The sequence below is a fragment of the Equus asinus genome, chromosome 6, assembly GCF_041296235.1.
Source record: "Equus asinus isolate D_3611 breed Donkey chromosome 6, EquAss-T2T_v2, whole genome shotgun sequence".
In the NCBI taxonomy this organism is placed as follows: Eukaryota; Metazoa; Chordata; class Mammalia; order Perissodactyla; family Equidae; genus Equus; species Equus asinus.
Window position 1 is genome coordinate 16,442,293 of NC_091795.1, and position 20,518 is coordinate 16,462,810.

The 20,518-nt window shown below is 47.1% G+C and overlaps 1 protein-coding gene across 2 annotated transcripts in view; it reads left to right on the plus strand.

Annotated features, from left to right (window-relative positions):
• TMEM131 (transmembrane protein 131) overlaps positions 1-19,047 on the plus strand; it is a 219,633-nt gene extending 200,586 nt beyond the window's left edge. Inside the window, exons 33-41 of one of the 2 annotated variants that reach the window (XM_044772935.2) lie at positions 3,111-3,238; positions 8,992-9,116; positions 9,322-9,471; positions 13,309-13,465; positions 14,669-14,790; positions 14,894-14,990; positions 15,863-15,960; positions 16,735-16,895; positions 17,968-19,047. In XM_044772935.2, coding sequence (XP_044628870.2) covers positions 3,111-3,238; positions 8,992-9,116; positions 9,322-9,471; positions 13,309-13,465; positions 14,669-14,790; positions 14,894-14,990; positions 15,863-15,960; positions 16,735-16,895; positions 17,968-18,252 — 1,323 coding nt within the window. In that variant the 3' untranslated portion in view covers positions 18,253-19,047. The remainder of the gene's footprint in view (positions 1-3,110; positions 3,239-8,991; positions 9,117-9,321; positions 9,472-13,308; positions 13,466-14,668; positions 14,791-14,893; positions 14,991-15,862; positions 15,961-16,734; positions 16,896-17,967) is intronic. The other variant, XM_070511663.1, reaches the window with a different exon arrangement.
• The last annotated feature ends 1,471 nt before the right edge of the window (positions 19,048-20,518 follow it).

Consider the following 20,518-nt stretch of genomic DNA (forward strand, 5'->3'; position numbering starts at 1 on the left):
TCTCAGTGTGCACAGGCGTGCTGAAATGGTCACTCGAATAGTCGCTCTCCTGCAGAAAGCGGCCACAGCTCTGGGGGTGCATGTTTTGTTTCCCTCAGGGAAGGACATTTGGAAGCATGTTAATAAAGTAAAATAGAAGTTGGGGACACTGCTTCAAAGTTAGGGGTTATCTAGAAGAGTAACTACTCTGGCTCCTGAAGTTTGTTTCAAATTTTAAGTATCAAAAGAGGATGAGAAGGAATTACACCATTTTAATCACACTGGACTTCTGTCTTATCACTGCTGGCCCACGCAGGTAGAGCAGTCCTAGAAAGAAATGTGGCCCAGGGAAAGACCCCAGGTTTCGCAGTCACATCAGCACATCAAGAAAGCTGCCTCCTGAGGCCAGCTGGGTGACATAATGGTTAAGTTCGCATGCTTTGCTTCAGCAGCCTGAGGTTCATAGGTTTGGATCCCAGGTGCAGACCTACACACCACTCATCAAGCCATGCTGTGGCGGTGTCCCACGTACAAAATAGAGGAAGATTGGAACAAATGCTAGCTCAGGGACAATCGTCCTCAAGCAAAAAGAGGAAGATTGGCAACAGATGTTAGCTCAGGCCAGTCTTCCTCAGCAAAAAATGAAAGAAAGAAAACTGCCTCCTCAGAGTCCTCAGCTCTCAGAGTGGTCATTAGCATCAGGAATAATATTGCAAAATGCCTGGTACATAGTGGGTGTTAGGTAAATGGAGAGTTGAGTTCCTGTTGTGAATATGTCTGAGAGTGTGAGGTATAAGTGATGTGAAGAAAAGTAAGGGCATAGTTCTTTCATGGCATTTTTATATTTAGATAACTATATTTCAAATTTAAAATGAGCCTAATATAGCCTTTTATGTTGTAGACCAGAATTTCTTCTTCAGTTTTAATGCAGTGACATAAGGAATCATCTTACAGAGATCCCTCAGTGTCATCTGCATGTGTTAATTTTTAGAACAAACTTCGTCTGTAACTTACTTTTCTTGTCAGCGGCCTTGCCCTTGGCATCCTGGCAGTGGGTGTGGCTCTCCGCACGCCCTTGGCACAGCCCACAGCTGGTGTGGAGTCTGCACTTGATAGCCACTTGAACGTGTTGCTTCAGCCAGCAGGATGCCTCCTGCCAATCTTTGAGTGGGTCCCACAATCCCAGGAAAGCGTTTTCAGCACAGGCTTTCTTACAACTTCTCTCTTTCTGCCTTTCCGGCTTTCTTCCTAACCCCTCCTCCGTGGCCCCCTCTCCAGCTGACCTCACCTGCAATGTCCTGGGCACCCAGTGGCATAATTCCCACCTCTCTGGGGTTCGTCTCCTCCTGTTTCTCCCACCTCCTTCCCTGTCATTTGCTTCCCTACAGACGCAGCTCGGAACTGCCATCCTCCGTGTGGCCTCCATACCTCTACCCTTCTCCCCTCTCATCGGTTTTTACTCCTTCTCAGCACTCTTGCACAGAGTTCATGTGCTTTTATTTCTTCGTGACTGATCTGTTTACCAGTTGTGTGTGTTTTCTTCCCAACTAGATTACGAACTTGACAGGTCATTCTCTCTCGTCTGTCTTTTCCAACCCTGTTCTGCCCGTTCACTCAGCAAACGTGCGGAGTACCTGAGTGCCAGGCCTGTGCTGAGTGCTTGGGAACAGCAGTGGACACAAGACCAGGTTCTTATCCTCAGAGAGCTCACAGTTTACGAAGTTCTTGATGAGTCAAGTGTTCAGGAAATACTTCTTGAATAACTCAGAATAGTCTCAAAAGGTGTATGGGCAGGAGGGTGTTTTAGCCCTTTCTCTGGTTATTTACTCTTGACAGTTAAGTAGATTGACCTGGTGTGACCTGTTAAAATCCCAGCTGCCTTGATGACCATAAGCCATGAAGCTGGACGCTGTTGGGTAGACTCTATTCACCATGTGCTTATGCTCCCCTGTACAGACAGCTGATCCCTTTTGCTGAGTATGTCCTTCCCCTACTGTCCCCGGTTAGCCTCAGTGTATCCTTAAACACAGTGCTGCTCAAACTCTGTGCTGAAGTACCAGGTCTTTTTTTATTTCCAGTGTGTCATGTATGTGGTCCTACTGCACACGAGTAGTACACACCCACTCCATGTGCAACTCCCCAAGCAAGTTCAACAATACTTGAATGAATAAGGCGCCCTTCCAGAGACAGTCCACTGATCTCATGATGCCGCAACAGTGTAACATTACTATAAAAAAAACATAAGTGCAGTTTCTGCATCTACCCAGTCTCGGACCAGGAACAGTAGTTGGACCAGTTGAGTAACACAGCTTTAAGATGCAACTTGGGTATGGCCTTCTCAGTCCAGGCACCACACTCAAGCCAGGCAAGATAGCTCTTCTGTGCCCCAGACATGACTTGTCAATATATGAATGAGCATTTCTATACAAAGGTACAAGTTGATTGATCCCTAACTGTCATTGTGTCTCCCTCCTCCTAGACTTCACAGTCCTTGGGGGAAGGGACTAGGCTTTCTTGGTAACCCCATTGCCTGGCACCAAGTGGGTGACCAGTAAATGTTTGTGTATTATGTGAATGAATAGCTAAGCCCGCTCCCATTGATGTGAGTAGTTGTTGGCATTAAACCCGCGATAACACTATTGACAGCCACAGTGTCACTTGTAAGCACGTACTGAATGGATGTGAACACTTAGAGCTGCACACACTGTTTTCTTGCCCTAGATTTTTGTTGTGCTCAGGATTAGGAACATTGCCAGAGTGTTTAACTTTATATTTTAATCCTAGCTGGAACTTTTCTTGTAAATAAAGGCAAGGGTTTGTTCCCCAATACTTAAAAATAAGAAGCTACCAATTTTCCACTGCCACCACCCACCCTAGTCAGGATATGAGTATAAATTAAAATGACTTTCTTTGTAACTCAGACTCAGGAAAACATAATTATGGTAAATTAAAGGCTAAACAATTGACAGAACCACAGTCGTCAAAGATAGTTTGAAGAAAGGATTCTATCGTTTTTATCCATACAGTGTGTGTATCTGCTACATCTGTGGTTTGTGTCTCCACCTTCAAATGGGACTATATCAGTCATTTTTATTAATCCTTCTCAGCAATTAAATGTAAATTTTTTACAGGATACAGAAAAGCAAAAGGGAAAACAAGCCATGCCTGAAAAACCTGAAAATGAAATGTCTCAAGTGAAGCAAAAAAGCAGAAAACTGTTGAATGTTAAGAAAGAGATCCCAACAGATGCGAAACCCAGGTGAGAGACAGATGAGTGCAGAGAGGTAAGGTAGATGAAAGAAATTGCTGGTGAAAGCTCGGTGATGTTTTTGTTTGGTTGGTTGTGTTTTGGAGTTTTTTGCAACAAAAGCCATGTACCGTATCACGTTCCTCTTGGGTTATTTCTAATGCCTAAGAGTCACTGTCATTGTTGAGGGACAGCCACGTGCTTCTGATGTCACATATGTCAAAGGTAAAATTAACAACTTATTGCAAAAATGTAGGTGGCAGTTCATTCCTAGGCAGAGAGCCATTTCACTTCTGCACGGAGATGACCTTGAAGGTTTAGGCACAGGTACGAGCATAACCTTTTTCAGGAACAACTCTCAATCTGCTCGAACCCAGAGCTGCAGGTGGGACCTAGAATTCCATAAATTCTAGAATGTGCCATAAAACTTGGAAGAATTTATTCTTACCTAAAAAATGCTCAGGGCAGATATAACCAATCAGTCAGACATTTCTACCATGAAATAACTCCATTCCAGTCCCCGTGGGATGGGATTCTGGTGGGCCCCACAAGGAGGCTTGCTGCAGAATGTTTCCGCAGTTAATGAATGTGTTGAATTATGGGGTTATCAACTAAGGTTTCTTCATACTTTCATTAAACCTTGGATCTACCTAATAAACTCATTTTAGGGCCGGCCCGGTGGCTCAGCGGTTAAGTTCACACGTTCCACTTCGGCGGCCCGGGGTTCACCGATTCAGATCCCAGGTGCGGACATGGCACCACTTGGCACACCATGCTGTGGTAGGCGTCCCCACATATAAAGTAGAGGAAGATGGGCACGGATGTTAGTTCAGGGCCAGCCTTCCTCAGCAAAAAGAGGAGGACTGGTGGCAGATGTTAGTTCAAGGCTAATGTTCCTAAAATTAAAAAAAAACTAATTTTAGTTTTAGTGTTGTTAATAATATCCTTCCTAGTTCATCATATAAAATGGCCATCAGCATGGAAGTCAATATTTGCCTTCTTGTGTGATACGTGGGCATTAACCCAGGAAGTTGAAGGAATTAGGTATGAATTAATAAAGGAAGACATTGTTTGTTAGCATTACAGTCGGCCTTAGATTTGTGAAAGGTCTGTTCTTACTCTGATTCTGGGAACAATACCTGAGCTTTGCAAAAACACCAATAACCTAGACTCTATCTCTAGATTGTACAGTTTAACTGAAGAGGAACAGTCTATTCTGTGGAACCAAAAGCTAAGAAGAAATTAGTGATTACTGCAGTAAAATTTAACCCTGTCCCTGAACTTATGAAATAACGCAGCGTATGGCAGTGACTAGCAATGAAGTCTTTATACCTAAAATTTACTCTTGTGCAAATTGTTAGTTTGAGTAACCCAGTCCCTCAATTTTTTGAGAACGATCTGACCCGGTTAGAAGGAATATCAAGGGGGGGATGGTTGACACTTGGATCTCTCCTGAGAAAAGTCGGCCTGAGGCCCTAATTGGTGCTAATATTCTGGTGCCGCAGGACAGGAATCATATTCATTTGGTGGCTAGGGATTATTATTCTAGGCCCTTTTCAAGCTTAGGTAATTGATCACATATTTTAAAGTAAATGAGGCCAAAAAATCCAAATTATGAAAAACCTTAGTTTTTACATATGCAGAGATCTTGTGAGAATAGACAATCATGCTATAATTCTTATGATCACAAATTTTAAAGCCAAGCTTCTAAGAAATATCTTAGTGAAACCCTTCCATAGGTGACTGTCACCCCATCTGCATTGTTAATTAGCCTTGATGCCTGAGCTCAGCACCTGAGATAGAATATTTTTAAAACAAATAGTACACATTAACCCTAATCCTCATCCCTCTTCCACTGACTTCCATTGTGTTCTGACCTTTTTATGAAATAAGTTGACCACTAGCAGGGTTGGTTTTGGAAAGTTTGTGGAAGACTAACTTGAGTGCCACTGCGTCTGCAGGGATGTGGAGTTCTCTGGAAAAGCAGAAGCGGGAACGGCCAGTTCTCCAGCACCCAGTCAGGGACTGTTACAGCAGCAGCCCGCCTTCTCCGGATAGGCAGTTAAGAGAGAAAGCATTACCAGGAGACAGGCGAGGCAGTGGACTCTGAATCGTAACTTTTTAAATTATCTTTTGTAACTGGAGAAATCTGTAAGCAATCCATATCCTTAGTCTTCTGACCTTCCTTACCTAATCTTTTTAAAGTCACTGATACTGTTTTGTGGTTGTCTGAACTCAAGGATAAAAGTATTGAGAATCAAAATTCATTAGTACATCAATCCCATATGGAGTTAAACAAATAAAGACTGGTTTTTTAATAACCAGAACGGTGGCCTCTCTGAGTTGGGCCGTTCCCTGTCTGCGCTGAGCTGTCGTAGTAAGTGGCTTGTGCTGTCGTTCAGGTCAAGTTGCCGTTAGTCACAGCATCAGTGACGCCTGAAATTCCTGTCCCCAGTCAGGAGTGCTTTCAGTGTGTCACTGTCAGATTTCACATATCTGAAGGAAATATATGCACCTTTTTTAAAAGAGATACCATTAATAAGGCATATATTATCACTATCTTTTGGAAGCTTTATCTGATTGGGAATAAGTATTTATCTTACATATCAGTTAGCCAAAACCTGATCTTGCAGTGTTAATAGTATTTGTGGGCTTAGATTACATTTGCTGTATCGAAAATTAGGCTTTAAATATTATCCTTATTGTAATATATGTCATTTCCAGACCAGGAGACCTAAATCCTTAAAAGTTGAAGAATTCGTTTTCCTAAAAACCAGTGGTGGTAAAGCTAGAGGAGTGCCTCAGACACGGTCTCTGCCCGTGCAGCCCCAGCCTGCCACAGTCCCAAGAGATGACTTCAAAGAAATCACTTGCTAGGAATGTGGATCACGGGGTTGCAACGGCAGAGACCCGCTCCATCGCTTTTTCCCAGCTTCAGCACTAGGGAAGTAAACCTTGTAGACCTCCCAAAGAGGCTATTTTGGGTCATGTGTGCCAGGGAATGAGTTAGATCTCAGCCCCTGAAAGGACTTCTGCAGAACCTGCTGGGTTAGGACACCAGCTCTCCATTGATCCTTTTGGTTGCTGTTTATATTCATCAATATTTTACACATTTATATAACTTAAATGTAATAATCTAAAATAAGCAAAAAACGCTTGATAGAATAATCGTGTTCTCTAATAATCTGCTCAGATAGCGCGCCTAGCTCAGGGTTGTGGGTGCCACATTCCACACGCTGACCTCTAGGCCCATGAGCCCTGGCATGGCCCTAACCTCGCCCTCAGCCTTGTGCCTCCCCGCCGCCCCAGACAGGGGCCTGTCCCATGTATTCCATGAGCAAAAGTCAAACCTGGCACCTGAACCACCCTTCTCTTTTTCCCTTTTAGAAAGAATCACTTAAGTTGACTCTTAGCCATTTTATTCAGAAGCCTTAAAAAAAAATTTCTTGATAGAGATCCTCTGGCTTAATTTAGGAAAGTATGAATCAGCAAAAGTAAAATACATAGTTGTCTGGCGCTGTTTTTCAGGTATGAACCAACTAATTTTACAGTGGCACAGACTTAAGCTTTGTATAAATACACAGCCCCCATCCCCCACACTGACTTTAAATACCTCACACCCGCCCACCTTCACCAGCACAACCAGGAGGCTAGGTGTCTGTGTCTTGGAGCCTTGGCTTTTCTAAAAGATGCAGTTTTTAAATAACCATGTATGTCAGAAGTAGAAGGATGGAAGATTTATAAAACTGTCCATAAACAATGGATTTTTTCACGTCAGTTTGTTATCCTGCCTAAAATTTTACTTACTTGGGTTAACCGAGACCCTTTGGATTTTTGGTTAGCTCTTTTACTAATTCCAAATATAATTACCTGTATAAAACCTAGAAAATTTGTGAAATATAAAGAAACAAAAGAAAATGACCTTTAACCTACTACCTTATAAAACGTTTGTAAATAGCCTCCATTAAAATATATTTATTTATGGGGCTGGCCCCGTGGCCGAGTGGTTAAGGTCGCGCGCTCCGCTGCAGGCAGCCCAGTGTTTCGTTGGTTCGAATCCTGGGCGCGGACATGGCACTGCTCATCAGACCACGCTGAGGCAGCGTCCCACATGCCACAACTAGAAGAACCCACAACGAAGAATATACAACTATGTACCGGGGGGCTTTGGGGAGAAAAAGAAAATAATAAAATCTTCAAAAAAAAAAAAAAATATATATATATATATATATATATTTATTTATGAGATCACACTTTATGTATTGTTCTATCATCTGCTCACCTTTTGGGGGGGTTGCCAGGTGCTGTGGTGCCATGGGATCTAGAGAGTTTGAATGATTCTGACCTTTGAAATGTGGTCTGAATTAGTACAGTAGACTCAGAACCTAGAAATGGGCTGCCTTCCAGGAGTGTCGGAACCTCAAGTAGCAACGGAAGGGGGATAATGTGGTGCCTAAAGAACCCAAAAGATGGGGCGGAGGGAGGCCTGAGTGGCATGTTGGAGTCACTCACCTGAGGGTTGGGGACAGGAAGTGCACTAAGGTAGAAAATGCCAGAGACACACCCGTTTTAGAGCATGTGCGTCAGTCACTGAACTTTGTAGGATTTTTAATGAAAAGGATGGTGTCAGCTCAGCCTTGGACTGGCAGTTTTCCAGCCACACCAGGAGCATGCTGGAGATCACTGATGATTTGGGGAGGAATTCTCGTAAGGCGACACCGGATTCTCTCAGCTATGTCTCAGCTTTCCCCAGAAGATGCCCTTCCTGGACCACATAGGCCTAGCACCCATCAGAGGCCTTCCCAAGCCTGCGACTTGATCGTTACAGAAGCGGCTTTGTAAAGAAAGTCTTTGTGGCCCAGATAGTTCCATTGTTCACATTGCTCCCTCATCCGGGCCACCCGCCCAGTCCGTTTCTCCTGGAGATTGCTGCTCTGCCAGCAGATTCCAGTGTTTTCTTCTTCGGGCTGTAGGAACTTAAAGTAGCCCTCATGTCTCCCATTTTGTGCTGGCTGACAGGAAGTTCAGAGCCAGTCATCCTATTTACACATGTTTATTATCTTAAACTTACCTCTGAATCTTTAGAAAGCATGTACAGTCTAAGTAAATTAATACAAAGAATATTTAGATTTTTGCCTAGGATAACCCCGAGTTCAAGAGTCAAGAAGAAAACTCATCTCAGTGTACTCCCGCTAGACCTTAGGCAGGTACTGCAGGCCCGTGCCTCTGCAGTGGGCTCAGAGCACCTTTGTAGGTAGCCCAGGAGCTTAGCCCTGGTTCATTTCCTAATTCTGTGAGAAAAACGTGTTCAAAGTTTGAATAGCAGAACCTTTGACGTTTGTAAGGCTGAGACCTTTCAGAATCTCTGTGTTCGAGTCCCACCTGTAGTCTAGATGCTGGGTGAGACTCACTCACAAGCAGAATGACTTTACGCTTAGCAGCCCCGAGCCAGCAAGTCTGTGCTAAAGGCTTTGGACACATGTAAGGTGGGTGCCCTGGGCCCTTCGCATTACTGAATAACAGAGCTCACCTCACTGTCGCACTCGAAAGCACAGAACGGATCTGTGAGTGCTGTAGGTCTCCTGAACGGTCCTGGAAATGTTTGGAATGCGGCCGTTCCTAAGTTAGGACCACGGGGAGATAATGCCTCAGGAAGCCAAATTAGTAAAGTGTGCAATTGAAGTTATACAGTAATCAGTGAATTCTATGCTCTGCTCCAAAACAAAGGGATAAATGTGAATTTTCCATCCGTGGTTGTCTTTCAGTTCCTTAGAGCTACCGTATACTGCCCCACTGGAAAGTAAGCAACGTAGAAATCTCCCAGCCAAGATTCCGCTTCCAGCTGCGTTGACCAGCGGATCCAAGTCACGGAATGCCCAGAAAACAAAAGGTATTTTCATTTTAGTCATACAGGCATTTTCATGGTTTAATAGTTAATAGTTGTTAGTTGTGAGTTACCAGTAACCAGTTAGTAGTTTTCAGTCATATGAAAGGCTAGGGTTCTGTCCTCGTCCTCATTAGAAGGTTGGTTGAAATAGACGTCAAAGAAAGGAATTGTCCTCCATCAGCAACTTTCCTTTCTCATTTTTGTGCAGGTACAAATAAGTTAGTGGACAACAGGCCACCTGCCCTAGCAAAATTCCTCCCAAATAGTCAAGAACTAGGCAATACCAGTAGCTCAGAAGGTGAAAAAGACTCTCCACCACCGGAGTGGGATTCCGTGCCAGTCCATAAACCCGGCAGCTGTAAGTATGATGATTCAGAAACCGCGGCGCTCCGCGCACCCACAGCCCACCCCTGCTCTGGGCATGAAAACTCTGCAGGGGCTGTTGCTTTCAAGGAGACCCAGTGTCGGTGGTCCTGGCAGCATGTACCAGCCTGCCACTTGTTAAACTGCTGTCGCTTAGTTGGCCGAGGTGGGAGTATTTACACCAGAGAAGTCAGCTGACAGTTCACATGAGGGCCCTTCTTACCAGAGAGCTGGTGCGCTGGCGCACCACTGCCTGGAGCGCGGAATGGGCAGATGTGTGTGGAGGGTGCAGCATCCAGAGAAGTGGCCCTCTGCGAGAGCGTTAACTCAGCCGTCCTTACCTGACTGGTCCCTCTGCATCTCCAGTGTGATCGTTTTGTGAAAGTTTAATTACTCTCAACTTTACCCACATCTTTTACATAAACAGCCTCTGTGAAGGTTTTGTTCTTTTCCTCACTGGCTTCATGACCTTGCTTCTCAGAATGGCCTGCAGTAAATCGTGACAGTAGCACAGTCCATGGAGATACTGTAGAGGTCCTGGCCCTCTAGGTACTTAGGACCAGAAATAGAAGACGACAGGGACAAGCACAGGAAGGGCCTAATGGCGGGGATTTGGGATCAAGAGAGGTCCTAGCCTTAGGACTGAGTTGTCTGCACTCACTGTGGTGTTAGAGTGAACTCACGTTTGGCCTGTTTGTCCCAAAGGGAAGGTCAGGGTTGAGTGACAAGACTGTTTGAGATGAAGGGATTTCAGTGAAGAGCAGGGGAGTGGAGCCTCGGTAGGTTGAGTGAGGGCAGAGAACTTGGAGGTTCAGGTGAGGTGTACAGTAAACATGCCGCCTCTTACCTTTTCGCCTGTGTGAATACATACTGCATGGAGAAGCTCTCTCTGTTAAAACTTGGAGCCCCTGTTTGCCCTGAGACTTTCTGGCATGTTTTAGTAACTTTTTTGCCCGAGATGAGATATAATCCTAAAGCCCTGGTCATTCAAGCGATCTTGAATGAGTCACTGAGTGGTCCCTCTGTCCAGGCTGAATGCTTTTGGTTCCTTAGACCCCATCTGAGGTCTCAGCTGGAAATTTGTCCTTGGCTTATACTTTGTTATTCAGGCAGTTCCCCATTAAGCAGATGCCGCTTCCACCACAGCGGAAGCTGTGTTTCAGCTTTGCAGGGAGCCAGCTTCCTAGGACTGTCTGCGGCCCAATGAAGTGAACATAAGCCCTGGTGGTGTAAGGAACGACAGAGCACGTGCTATTGTGCAGGAAGGGGACGTCAGCCACACACAGCCTTCAGAACAAGATAGCTGGCTGTGGCATTGTTGCTACCAAGTGGCACCTGAGGCACATGTCGGCATCACTCCTTTGGGGTGAAGGAGAAAAGGATGACAGGGTCTGGCCCTGTGGGAATTGGGAGGGAGGAATGTGAGAAACAGCAGGCAGACAGTCTGGAGAGGAATGTGTGTGGAAAGCACGGTGCTCCGGGCCTGTTTCCTCCCAGGCTCATCCAGGAAGGCCAGCTGATGCTCCAGGAGCTCCGTGCTTCAGGGCCAAGCTCCACGTCATCCAGCTAGATGGCTCTGCCACTGGAAAAAGTGTGTTACTCTGCCCAGAGCTCGCATCTGCAAAATTCTTTTGTGTTTTTCTAGCCAAGGAATTCCTTAAACTGGTCCCAAGCTCTGTAACCTCTCTGCTCACCACCAGCCATACTAGAAAGTTCTAGCAGGCGTCCACTAGATGCACAGCATGGCTAATGAAACCAGTAAGAATCAGTCCAGGACACACTCTCTCACTTGTACCTCTTTGTTCCCTGCCCTCTCCTCTCCTCTCCTGCCCTCTCCTCCTCTGCTGCTTTGTCCTGCATAGACCGTTGGCCCTCCACGCACTCTGTTAGCAGCGCTTAGCATCCTGGCGTTCCCGAGGGTAAAGCATCCTCCCACTCAGGGTGGTGCAGGCCCAGGCATAGCTGTGATTACAGGGGGAGTTTTGCTGCCTGTGTGTAGAGATCTCTCAAGCCAGGGTAGCATGGTGCCCCGACCCATATGAGATGCTCAGAAAATTCCCCTGGAGTGATTTCATGATTTACAAAGACAAAAAATGCAAGGGGGTGTTAAAAGGAAAAGCCAACAGAAAGCCACAGAGAGGAAATGTATTAATATTTAAATCCAAAACTTCTCTGGTTGCACATCCCCTGTGCTATTTTGGCCTCTTTCCCTCCCCCGTCTTCTCTTTCTACTCAAGCATTATTCCATAAAGTCTTTTTCTAACTTTTCTTAACTTTCCCTGTTTCATTCCATCGATATTTATCAGGTGCTTCTGCAGCACTGGGTCCAATGAAACACATCCCAGTAAAGAAGAGCTGGCCGAGGGATGCACACCTTCCCTGGGACAGGCCCCTTGGGCGAGCACACACTGGGCGGAGCATGGTGGGCGGTTCACGAGGGGCAGGCACTTCTGGTGGTGGGGAGGGAAGGGTCAGGACAGCTGTACAGATCATGCTCTGCCGTGCAGATTTGGTATCAGACAGGCACACTGTGCTGTGGGGGCTTCCAAGGAGGGCAGGAGGGTGGAGAGATTTGAGCCGGGCTCATCCAGGAGTTGGCATTTGAGATGGGCCTGAGCGTGGGCCTGAGGTCCACAAACAACCCAGCAGATGAGGAAGGGCCTATCCGCGTAGTCAAGGGTGAGGTGGGCTGGGGCAGAGACAAGGACAGGGATGGAGATGCCAGCACCATTGAGGAGGGTCGGAGAGAATTCCTGGGGTGGGCACCAGGTGGCACCGAGGATAAGGAGTAGATGGCTCAGGCTTCAAAGAGAAGGATCCTTTTCTTGGAGGTGCTGTAACTGGGGCCTTGACACAGACAAGAGCGCGTAGCCTCGCCCAGGCCTGGAGCCCTGAGGGTCTGGGGAGAAGCGGCTGGTGCGGGAGATAATTGCGAGGGAGGTGGGGCCACCGCTCAAAGCTGGCTTCAGTTCTGGAAGTGAGGTGGAACGGACCCTCAGAAAGGGGAGCAAAGCAGACCATGCTCTCTGTAGACGGGGCTCGCAGCGGGCATGAAAGGCCAGCCAGCGGGAAAGGTGGGCAATGCGCCAAGCTGGCAGCGCTGTGCCAGGCAGGGATGAGAAACAGCAGGGCAGTTGTGCCAGGGTGACTGTGGGTAAGTGGGCGGCTTCGCAGACTGGGGCCCCGGAGACTGAAGTCACAGAGACCAGAGCCCTCTCTCTGCATCGCAGTAGCTGGAGCACCGCCAAGGCACACGCGACGGGTGCGCGAGATGTTCCCTTTTCTGAGCAGAGTTGTGTGTGTGCTTCCGTTTAGTGAGTGCAGAATGAATGCTTCACAACACCAGAATTTTTCTGTTTTAAAATTTTAAAACAGCTGTGCAGACATTACGCTAAAAGGCAGCAGGAGTATTAGGAGTTTGGTCCTTGTAAAACAGGGACCAGGTGTGCCCGCGGAGAGCGGGGTATCGTCGTGGTGGAACTGGGGGATGTCGCCCGGACCCCACAGCTGCCACGGGTGTGAGCCTGTGTGGAAGCACAGAGACTCTTGCAGACCCCAGCAGTGACTTCCCCAGACGGTGCGGGAGGCCCGCACAGCGCAGTGGAGAGATGTGTTACGGCGTTCGTTCCTGAAAAGCCCCATAAAGCAGAGACACGACTTCCCTTTTTTTCTTTAAAACCTTCAAACAGAACACATATAAAAGCTTTAGTGTGGTTTTTGTTTGTAGAAGCACTTGAGTTCTGCATAGTATTAGATAGAATGCCAAAAGTAATTGCTCTTGAAGAGTGGAAATCAAAATATCACATTGAGATCTTTTATTTTTAATTTCCAGCTACCGATAGTCTTTATAAACTTTCTCTGCAAACCCTCAACGCAGACATTTTCTTAAAACAACGCCAGACCTCACCGACACCTGCCTCTCCGTCCCCCCCGGCCGCGCCCTGCCCCTTCACTGCCCGGGGTAGCTACAGCAGTATCGTCAACAGCAGGTACGCGCCTGGTCACTTCGTGTTCCTTGGATGTCAGGAAATCTGACGCTCGCCCCATGAAAGGGAAACGCTCAGTGGCCGCAGGCCGCTGCCCTGTCTTGCCTCGTATGTCTGCCATTTGCAGTTGCTCCGCCCTTTACCTGGGCCAGTTCTCCCACCTGGCTGCCATGTTGCTGCCTGACTCCCACAGTAGCCCCCTTCCATCCTTTAGCTTCTGTCACCCGTGGACTGAGAAATGCATCGTTCAACTTATGAGTACTAGGTTCTAACTGAAGAGGCAGTAAGCATACTAAGCATTAAATGAAGATCTGCAGGAGACGCCCTGGGAGTCGAGGAAATGGGCTCACGGGACATTTATTTTGACCTTACAACAGTTTAGTTTAGCAGTCCAAAGGGCAGGGTCCGGAACAAGGCCACCGCCCCTGCAGGAGGTGCTGTGGTGGGTGACGTGCACACAGGAAGGAGGCCTCCTGCCAGGCCTCCCTGGAGCACAGGGCTGGGCTTCGCTTGCCTCACTGTTGGCGTGACAGGAACCTCAGGGATGATGGTGACCACGTGTTGCGTACTCACCAGGCACCAGCACTGTTCTCAGCACCGTGCAGGTGTCACCGCACTTCCTCCTCCTGATGAGCGCAGGTCAGGCACTGTCACCTGCATGCTTTCCACATGAGGAGGCCCCAGCCGGCACCCACAGCAGACCTGCCCAGTTTTAACTCTTGCCCGAAGAGGCAGTAACCCCTGAGGCTGGGAGCTCCCACCCCGTCCTGAGCGTGGGGAGACGCCCCAAGGCCCGGCCCATCCCGTGCTGCTGCCTGCCAGCATGCTCACGTGCTGCCTCTGGTTCCCTGGCCTACTGGCTCCCTCACCAGTGCTCGTCTGTAAAATGGGGTTACAGCCTTTTCCAGCCCCTAAATTATGATACCTGCCCTTGTCTCTTTCCTAGTGACCTTGCGTTTTCTTACCTTTCCCCCAAAATCTGTTATTTTCCATCTAATTACACAGTTTTAGATCCCAGAGCATTTACATGAGGCTGGGCTGTGCCCTGTGAGCTGCCCTTTCAGAACCGGGGCCCGGCTGCCATGAAGGCACTGCCTGGGCTCGGTCCTGCGGGAGCCAGTCACCTGGCACAGGTGCCCCCGATGGGCCGCCAGTGGGCTGTGCTGATGAACAATGAGTTGTTCTCTCTTTGCTACTTCCTTCAAGTGACCCTAAAACGAAGCAGCCCAATGGAAGCAAGCACAGATTGACAAAAGCAGCCTCGCTCCCTGGCAAGAACGGCAACCCCACTTTCGCTGCGGTCGCGGCCGGGTACGACAAGAGCCCAGGTGAGTGGCTTGACATCCACAGACAGCCCCAGCTGGGTCTCAGGCACTGTGGAATTACCTGTGGCTTGTTTGCCTTTGATTGATTCAGAGTCCATTGTTACAGGTGGGAATGGCTTTGCTAAAGTTTCTTCAAACAAAACAGATTTTTCCAGCAGCCTTGGCATTTCACACACTCCTGTTGACAGCGATGGCTCAGACAGGTACAGTAACCATTCTTAATCCCTAGATAGAGCAGGCTCTCAGGTCAGCTCGGCATCTTCTGTCCACACATGTGTCTTAGGCATTTTTACCCCCAGATCACCAGTAGGCATTTGTGGTCAGAAGGCGTCAGGTGCCTCTGGGAACTCTTGCCTGTCGGGTGGAGGCAGAAAGCCCAGGGCTGTGCTTCCCCGACAGAGAGAAGGTGGCACACACAACACGGCGCCCCCAGCAGAGAGGGAGATGCATGTTCTGCACTCCAAATTTGTTCTCATCTTTCTCACTATCATGGTCTCTTGTAAGAAAGGATGTGATCTGATAATTAAAAATAGAAGAACAAAACTATATTTGAGGGAAAGGAAATTGGAGCAAATACTGGAGAATTTACAGTAAATTATTGGATATGCCAGTTTTCCTGACCCAGAGCAGCCACAAAAGTCAGGGTGGCACAGAGTGGTCACCCGGGTTTATTTTCCCAGATAAATAATGACAATAATAATAAAGACTGTGTCCATAAGTAGAGCCCCAATTTTACCTGCTTGACACTAAAAGGAAACGCATCCTAGATTTGAAATAGTTTCTTAATAAATCTTCCATTACCAAAAAGTAAACATAAGGAAGAAATACCTGTTTTATCTGCGAAATTCTTGTTTCACACCAGGCTCTCGGCCTGTGGTGGGCATTGGGGCTCGGGAAGTCTGTGCCTCACTCCTTTGTGGTGTGGAAGCTGTTCTTCAGTTCTGCCCTCGTCTTCGTTGTTAATATTTGAGTACCCTCGTTGACACGGCCTGTCCTGTTTGTGAAGCTGTATGTAAGGATCCGTTTCCACTAACATCATACATTTTTGTGTTGCCTTTTCCTCTTGTAACACCAGCTCGGGTTTGTGGAGTCCCGTCAGCAACCCCAGCAGCCCAGACTTCACACCCCTCAATTCGTTCTCGGCCTTTGGAAATTCTTTTAACCTAACTGGTGGTGAGTGTTTAACACTAGCCCTGTCACTAATGAGCTGTGGACACAGAAGGAAGGCAGGCAAGGTCTAGCTCTACATGTGGAGACGCTCCCTGAGAAAGAGGAGGGCGTGATTGTCATTGAGGACGTTTTTAGAAGACCTGTTTCTTTGTACCTGTGGTCAGGCACTAACACAGAGACACAAGTGAGCTGACCTCAGGAAAGTGGGTCTGTCCTTGCTCTCCCGGACACATGCTCGGGGGCCTGGCACGGCTGCCCACGTGGGAGGAGGCCCAGCAGGAGGCTCCCGGAAGGGCCCCTGACGCTGCGCCACCAGCCCAAATGTGCGGTGCAGCAGGCTCCATGCCATGTGAGTCCCAGTGGGTCTGTGGCCCACTGGACTTATTTAAGAGCTTCAGGAAAGGATGCTGTGTCTGAAATATGCCTCCTGACTAGGCTGGGGCTCCTTATCTTTTCTTGCTGTCCAGAATTAGAAGCAAGAATGTGAGTTTTGCGTTAGCTACAATCATAGTAGTCAAGTCGTGGGGTGTTTGCATGTGATGTCACCCAGCTATAGGTGTGGGGGAAGTGTTCAAATCCTGTGCTCTGTGCTGGAATTCTGGGGAATATCCCCCTGTCCCCCATCCCCTCTGGAGTGTGGTGGGAGCTGACAAAGTAGATGTGATGGCCCCAAGTGAGCCACGGTGGGATTTGTGCCACTGGGTGAATGCCCTGTCTTGTCCTAGGTGAGCACAGCAAAATGAAATAGGGACTTGACAGTTGCTTCCTTGTTTTCAGAAGTTTTCAGCAAACTCGGGTTATCTCGGTCCTGCAATCAGGCCTCCCAAAGGAGCTGGAATGAGTTCAGCAGTGGCCCCTCATACCTGTGGGACTCTCCAGCGACGGATCCCAGCCCTTCCTGGCCAGCCAGTTCTGGTTCCCCAACCCACACGGCCACAGTGAGTACTTGGACCTGGGCCTCACTGCTCATTCGTCATTACCGCCACACTGTCACTCAGATGGCACCGGCACAGTTATAAACAACAGCTGTCAGGGTGACAGGGCCGGGTTGGTCCTTTCATCCCTGTTGCTGTATCTTCATATTCTGCCAAAGTGGCCCATGTAGTGGAGAAATTATGGGGAGAACAACTGAGCGCCTATGGGGCTGCTCTCTGAATTCTCTCCTAGTAGCACACGGCCATTTCAGCCCCTTCTCGACCTGTGAGTTGGACCCCAAGTGTGGCTGTGGGCCTGTCTTAGGTTCTGCTGTGTCCAAGGTCAGACGGTGACTGACTGCGGCCTCTGCCATCCACAGGAGGCGGCCCCAGGAGCCAGCGGCTGCGGGCTTGCCTATATTTGTTTCTGAGAAACACCTGTGTCTTCACTTGAGCTTTTCCAGTGTGCATTTATTTGCTTTTTGGCTAAATTTTTCTGCGAAGATCATACTCCAAAAAAGTATTCTTACCAAGGAAAATAATTACTGGTTTAAGCTTTCACAAAATTATGACAAAAATATGATCCCACTGTGATTACTTCTTCGTTCTCAGGAAAACTAAATTAGACAAGCAAGGTTTAATGGTAGATATTTTAACTTCATAGATTCCAAAGTTTGCCTTTACTTGGAATCATTCTGGCTTCAGTTTTCAAAGCATCTTAGCCATTCCTTAAAACTGGGATCAGGAAATGTTTTAGGCTTCGCGGGTCCTACTATTTCTGTTCAGCCCCACCATGGTGGTGCAGAAGTGGCAGGAGACAGCACGGAAGCAAGTGGGCGTGGCTGTGTTCCAGAGACACTTCCATTCACCAAGACAGGCAGGGCTGGATTTGTCCCCCTGGCCCTAGTTTGCCAACCCTTCTCTAGAATATCAGAACCATCTACTCAGACTCTGGGATGGCTATATGTGTAAAACATTTGCTTTAAAATAAAGTGAAGCATTCCATGGCCTTTTTTAGCATAACCTTCGCCACTTTACCGTCTGCCTGCCTGTCTCGATGTTAATGCTCCGTGTTGTGCGCTTTCTCTTTGGTCAGTCAATCCTTGGCAGCACCAGTGGCTTGTGGTCCACCACTCCGTTCAGCAGCTCGATCTGGTCCAGCAACCTCAACAGTGCCCTTCCGTTCGCCACTCCAGCAAACACGCTGACAAGTATCGGCCTCATGGGCACAGAGAACTCCTCTGCTCCTCCTGCTCCTTCCACCTCCAGTCCAGCTGATGATCTGAGGCAGACCTACAACCCGTGGCAGATCTGGAGCCCCGCCATCGGAAGGAGAAGCTCCGACCCTTGGTCTAATACGCACTTCCCTCATGAGAATTGAAATTAGGCAAAAAAAAGAAGTGGGGCCCCTTGTCTGCATCATGGTGTGCCTGTGTTTGAGACATCTGTTTAAGGCTCTTGCTGCTGTGGCTTCCAACTCCCCACCCTCCTCATCTCTGCAAACAGACTCCAGCAGGGCAGGCTTGTACCACTCGCTTCTTTCAGATCTTTCTTGCAATTATGAGAATGAGATTTGCTGTTGTGCTTTTAGAGAAAAGTCTAGACTCAGCCACAAATTCTAATAAGACCTGTACATCTGAGAACCTTAACTGTTACCAAGTTTCCACCACCTGTCTTCTTCCATTCTTTATTTATCTGTATGAACACAAACTTGACATTACAGCTAAGGAAATAATTTGAGTTGAATCAGAAGTCCTGGCATGTGACAATTTTATTAAATTACCAAGTTTGGTTTTTGATAATTTCGCAATATTCTGCTCCAAGATCTAATTTTAAAAATGTACGAGGACTTTGTGCTGAAAAATACAGAGTATTTTTTTAAAATAAGGCTGTCTTTTCAGTCTCATAAAATAAGGCTCTCTTGGTTTAAAAGCAGATTACAGAAATGGCAGTCACCTTTAAGACAGTGAATGACTGTAAGACCATTCGGTTGAGACCATATGCATTTTCTGTGCTGTTTGTACTTGAGGTATGTAACATTTGTATACCTGAATTTATTTTAAAGATAAACTGAAATGCACATAGCCAAGTCTTGAAATACAAGATTGAATGTGTATTTCTTAAAAATACAACTTTGTGTTGTACTTTGAAATAAATGATGCTTTTTTCAAAAGCCTTGAGTTGTTGTATGTCTTTTTTTTTTGCATGCAAGATGCGCTTATTTGGATTCCCTCACACCAGGTGAACCGTTCTCTGGTTGCCTTATCCTGTGGAGTCTGATTTATCATGCTGGAACTCGCTGTGCTCTGATTAAGTTCTGTGTATTTCCATGGTAATCCCTGAAGGTCCTTGATAGGAAAAAGTCTACACATCTAAAATGTATTTTTCCTTTTAAGTAGAAGTGTGTTGACCCTTTTCCAATTTTAAAGCTCCTACAACTCCAGATGGTGCATGTGGAGACTGCAGACACCTGGCAAGTTCCGGATGCCACAGCATCGGCCTGGTTTGGTCCTTCAGAAAGTCTTGCCCGCTCCGGCTGGCTTTTCTCGTCCTTTTATTTCCAGTCTATTTCAAAGCCAGCCTTTGGACACACAGCCCTTACTGGGTAACCAGGAGATGCTGAACATAAACGTTCTGTTTGGGGGCTGGCCCGGTGGCGTAGTGATTAGGTTTGCAGGCTCCGCGTTGGCGGCCTGGGATTTGCAGGTTTGGATCAGGGTGCGGACCTACACACGGCTCATCAAGCCACGCTGTGGCAGCATCCCGCATACAAAACAGACAGGGGTTGGCACAGATGTTAGCTCAGGGACAGTCTTCCTCACCAAAGAAACAGAAATAAATTCTGTTTTAGGTCATTTATATCAGGAAGAATCCAACCATCCCCGAGGAGTGATTTTTGAGTCCAGCCTTTTCTCTGCTTTACACCAAAGCTCAGAAAACCAGCCACATCGCTTTTCCAACCTCTGCTCTGCCACATACCAGACTCTTGTACAACCAGTGCTCTGGGCTCATGGCGGATGGTGGACCTGGAGCTTGTGCAGCCTCGCTGGCGGGGTCTTCTGTGTGCACTTGCGAATTCAGGACATGTTTAAGGCTTGAGATCTTCTTTCCCCACCGAAGCAAATAATAAGGTGATGCACAGCTGTGACGACAGGTGAGCTTCGTACCAGCCTGTATTTGCAGACTTTACCTCAGAGGGCGTCTCCGGGCTCCCCACTTGGTCCTTCATCTGGCCACCCAAGACTCCCAGAGGCCATCCTTTTTTAAGTTCTAATTTTACCCCATGCTGTTCTTGTCAGCAGGACTGAGAAACACCGTATACTTGAAAATAGGAAAAAATACAAAAATGGGGGGTTTCTGCCGTTACCCAGGTTTTCCAAATAACTCTCAGGGCGGGTGGTAGCAACATGCTCACCACCAAACCTGAAGCTTTGATGGGATTCTAGCAGTTTACAGTGAAAACTTTCCTAACACAATGCTTTGCTTTGTACTAGGCTAGGGTTGAATGTAAGATTGAAAGTTTTGTATATATATATAAAATTACTTATATAAAATGATTTATATATATAAATTTTATATATATAGTATTTATATAAATTTAAATAGTTTAATTTTATAAAATTCTTAAAATACTACAATTCATGAAA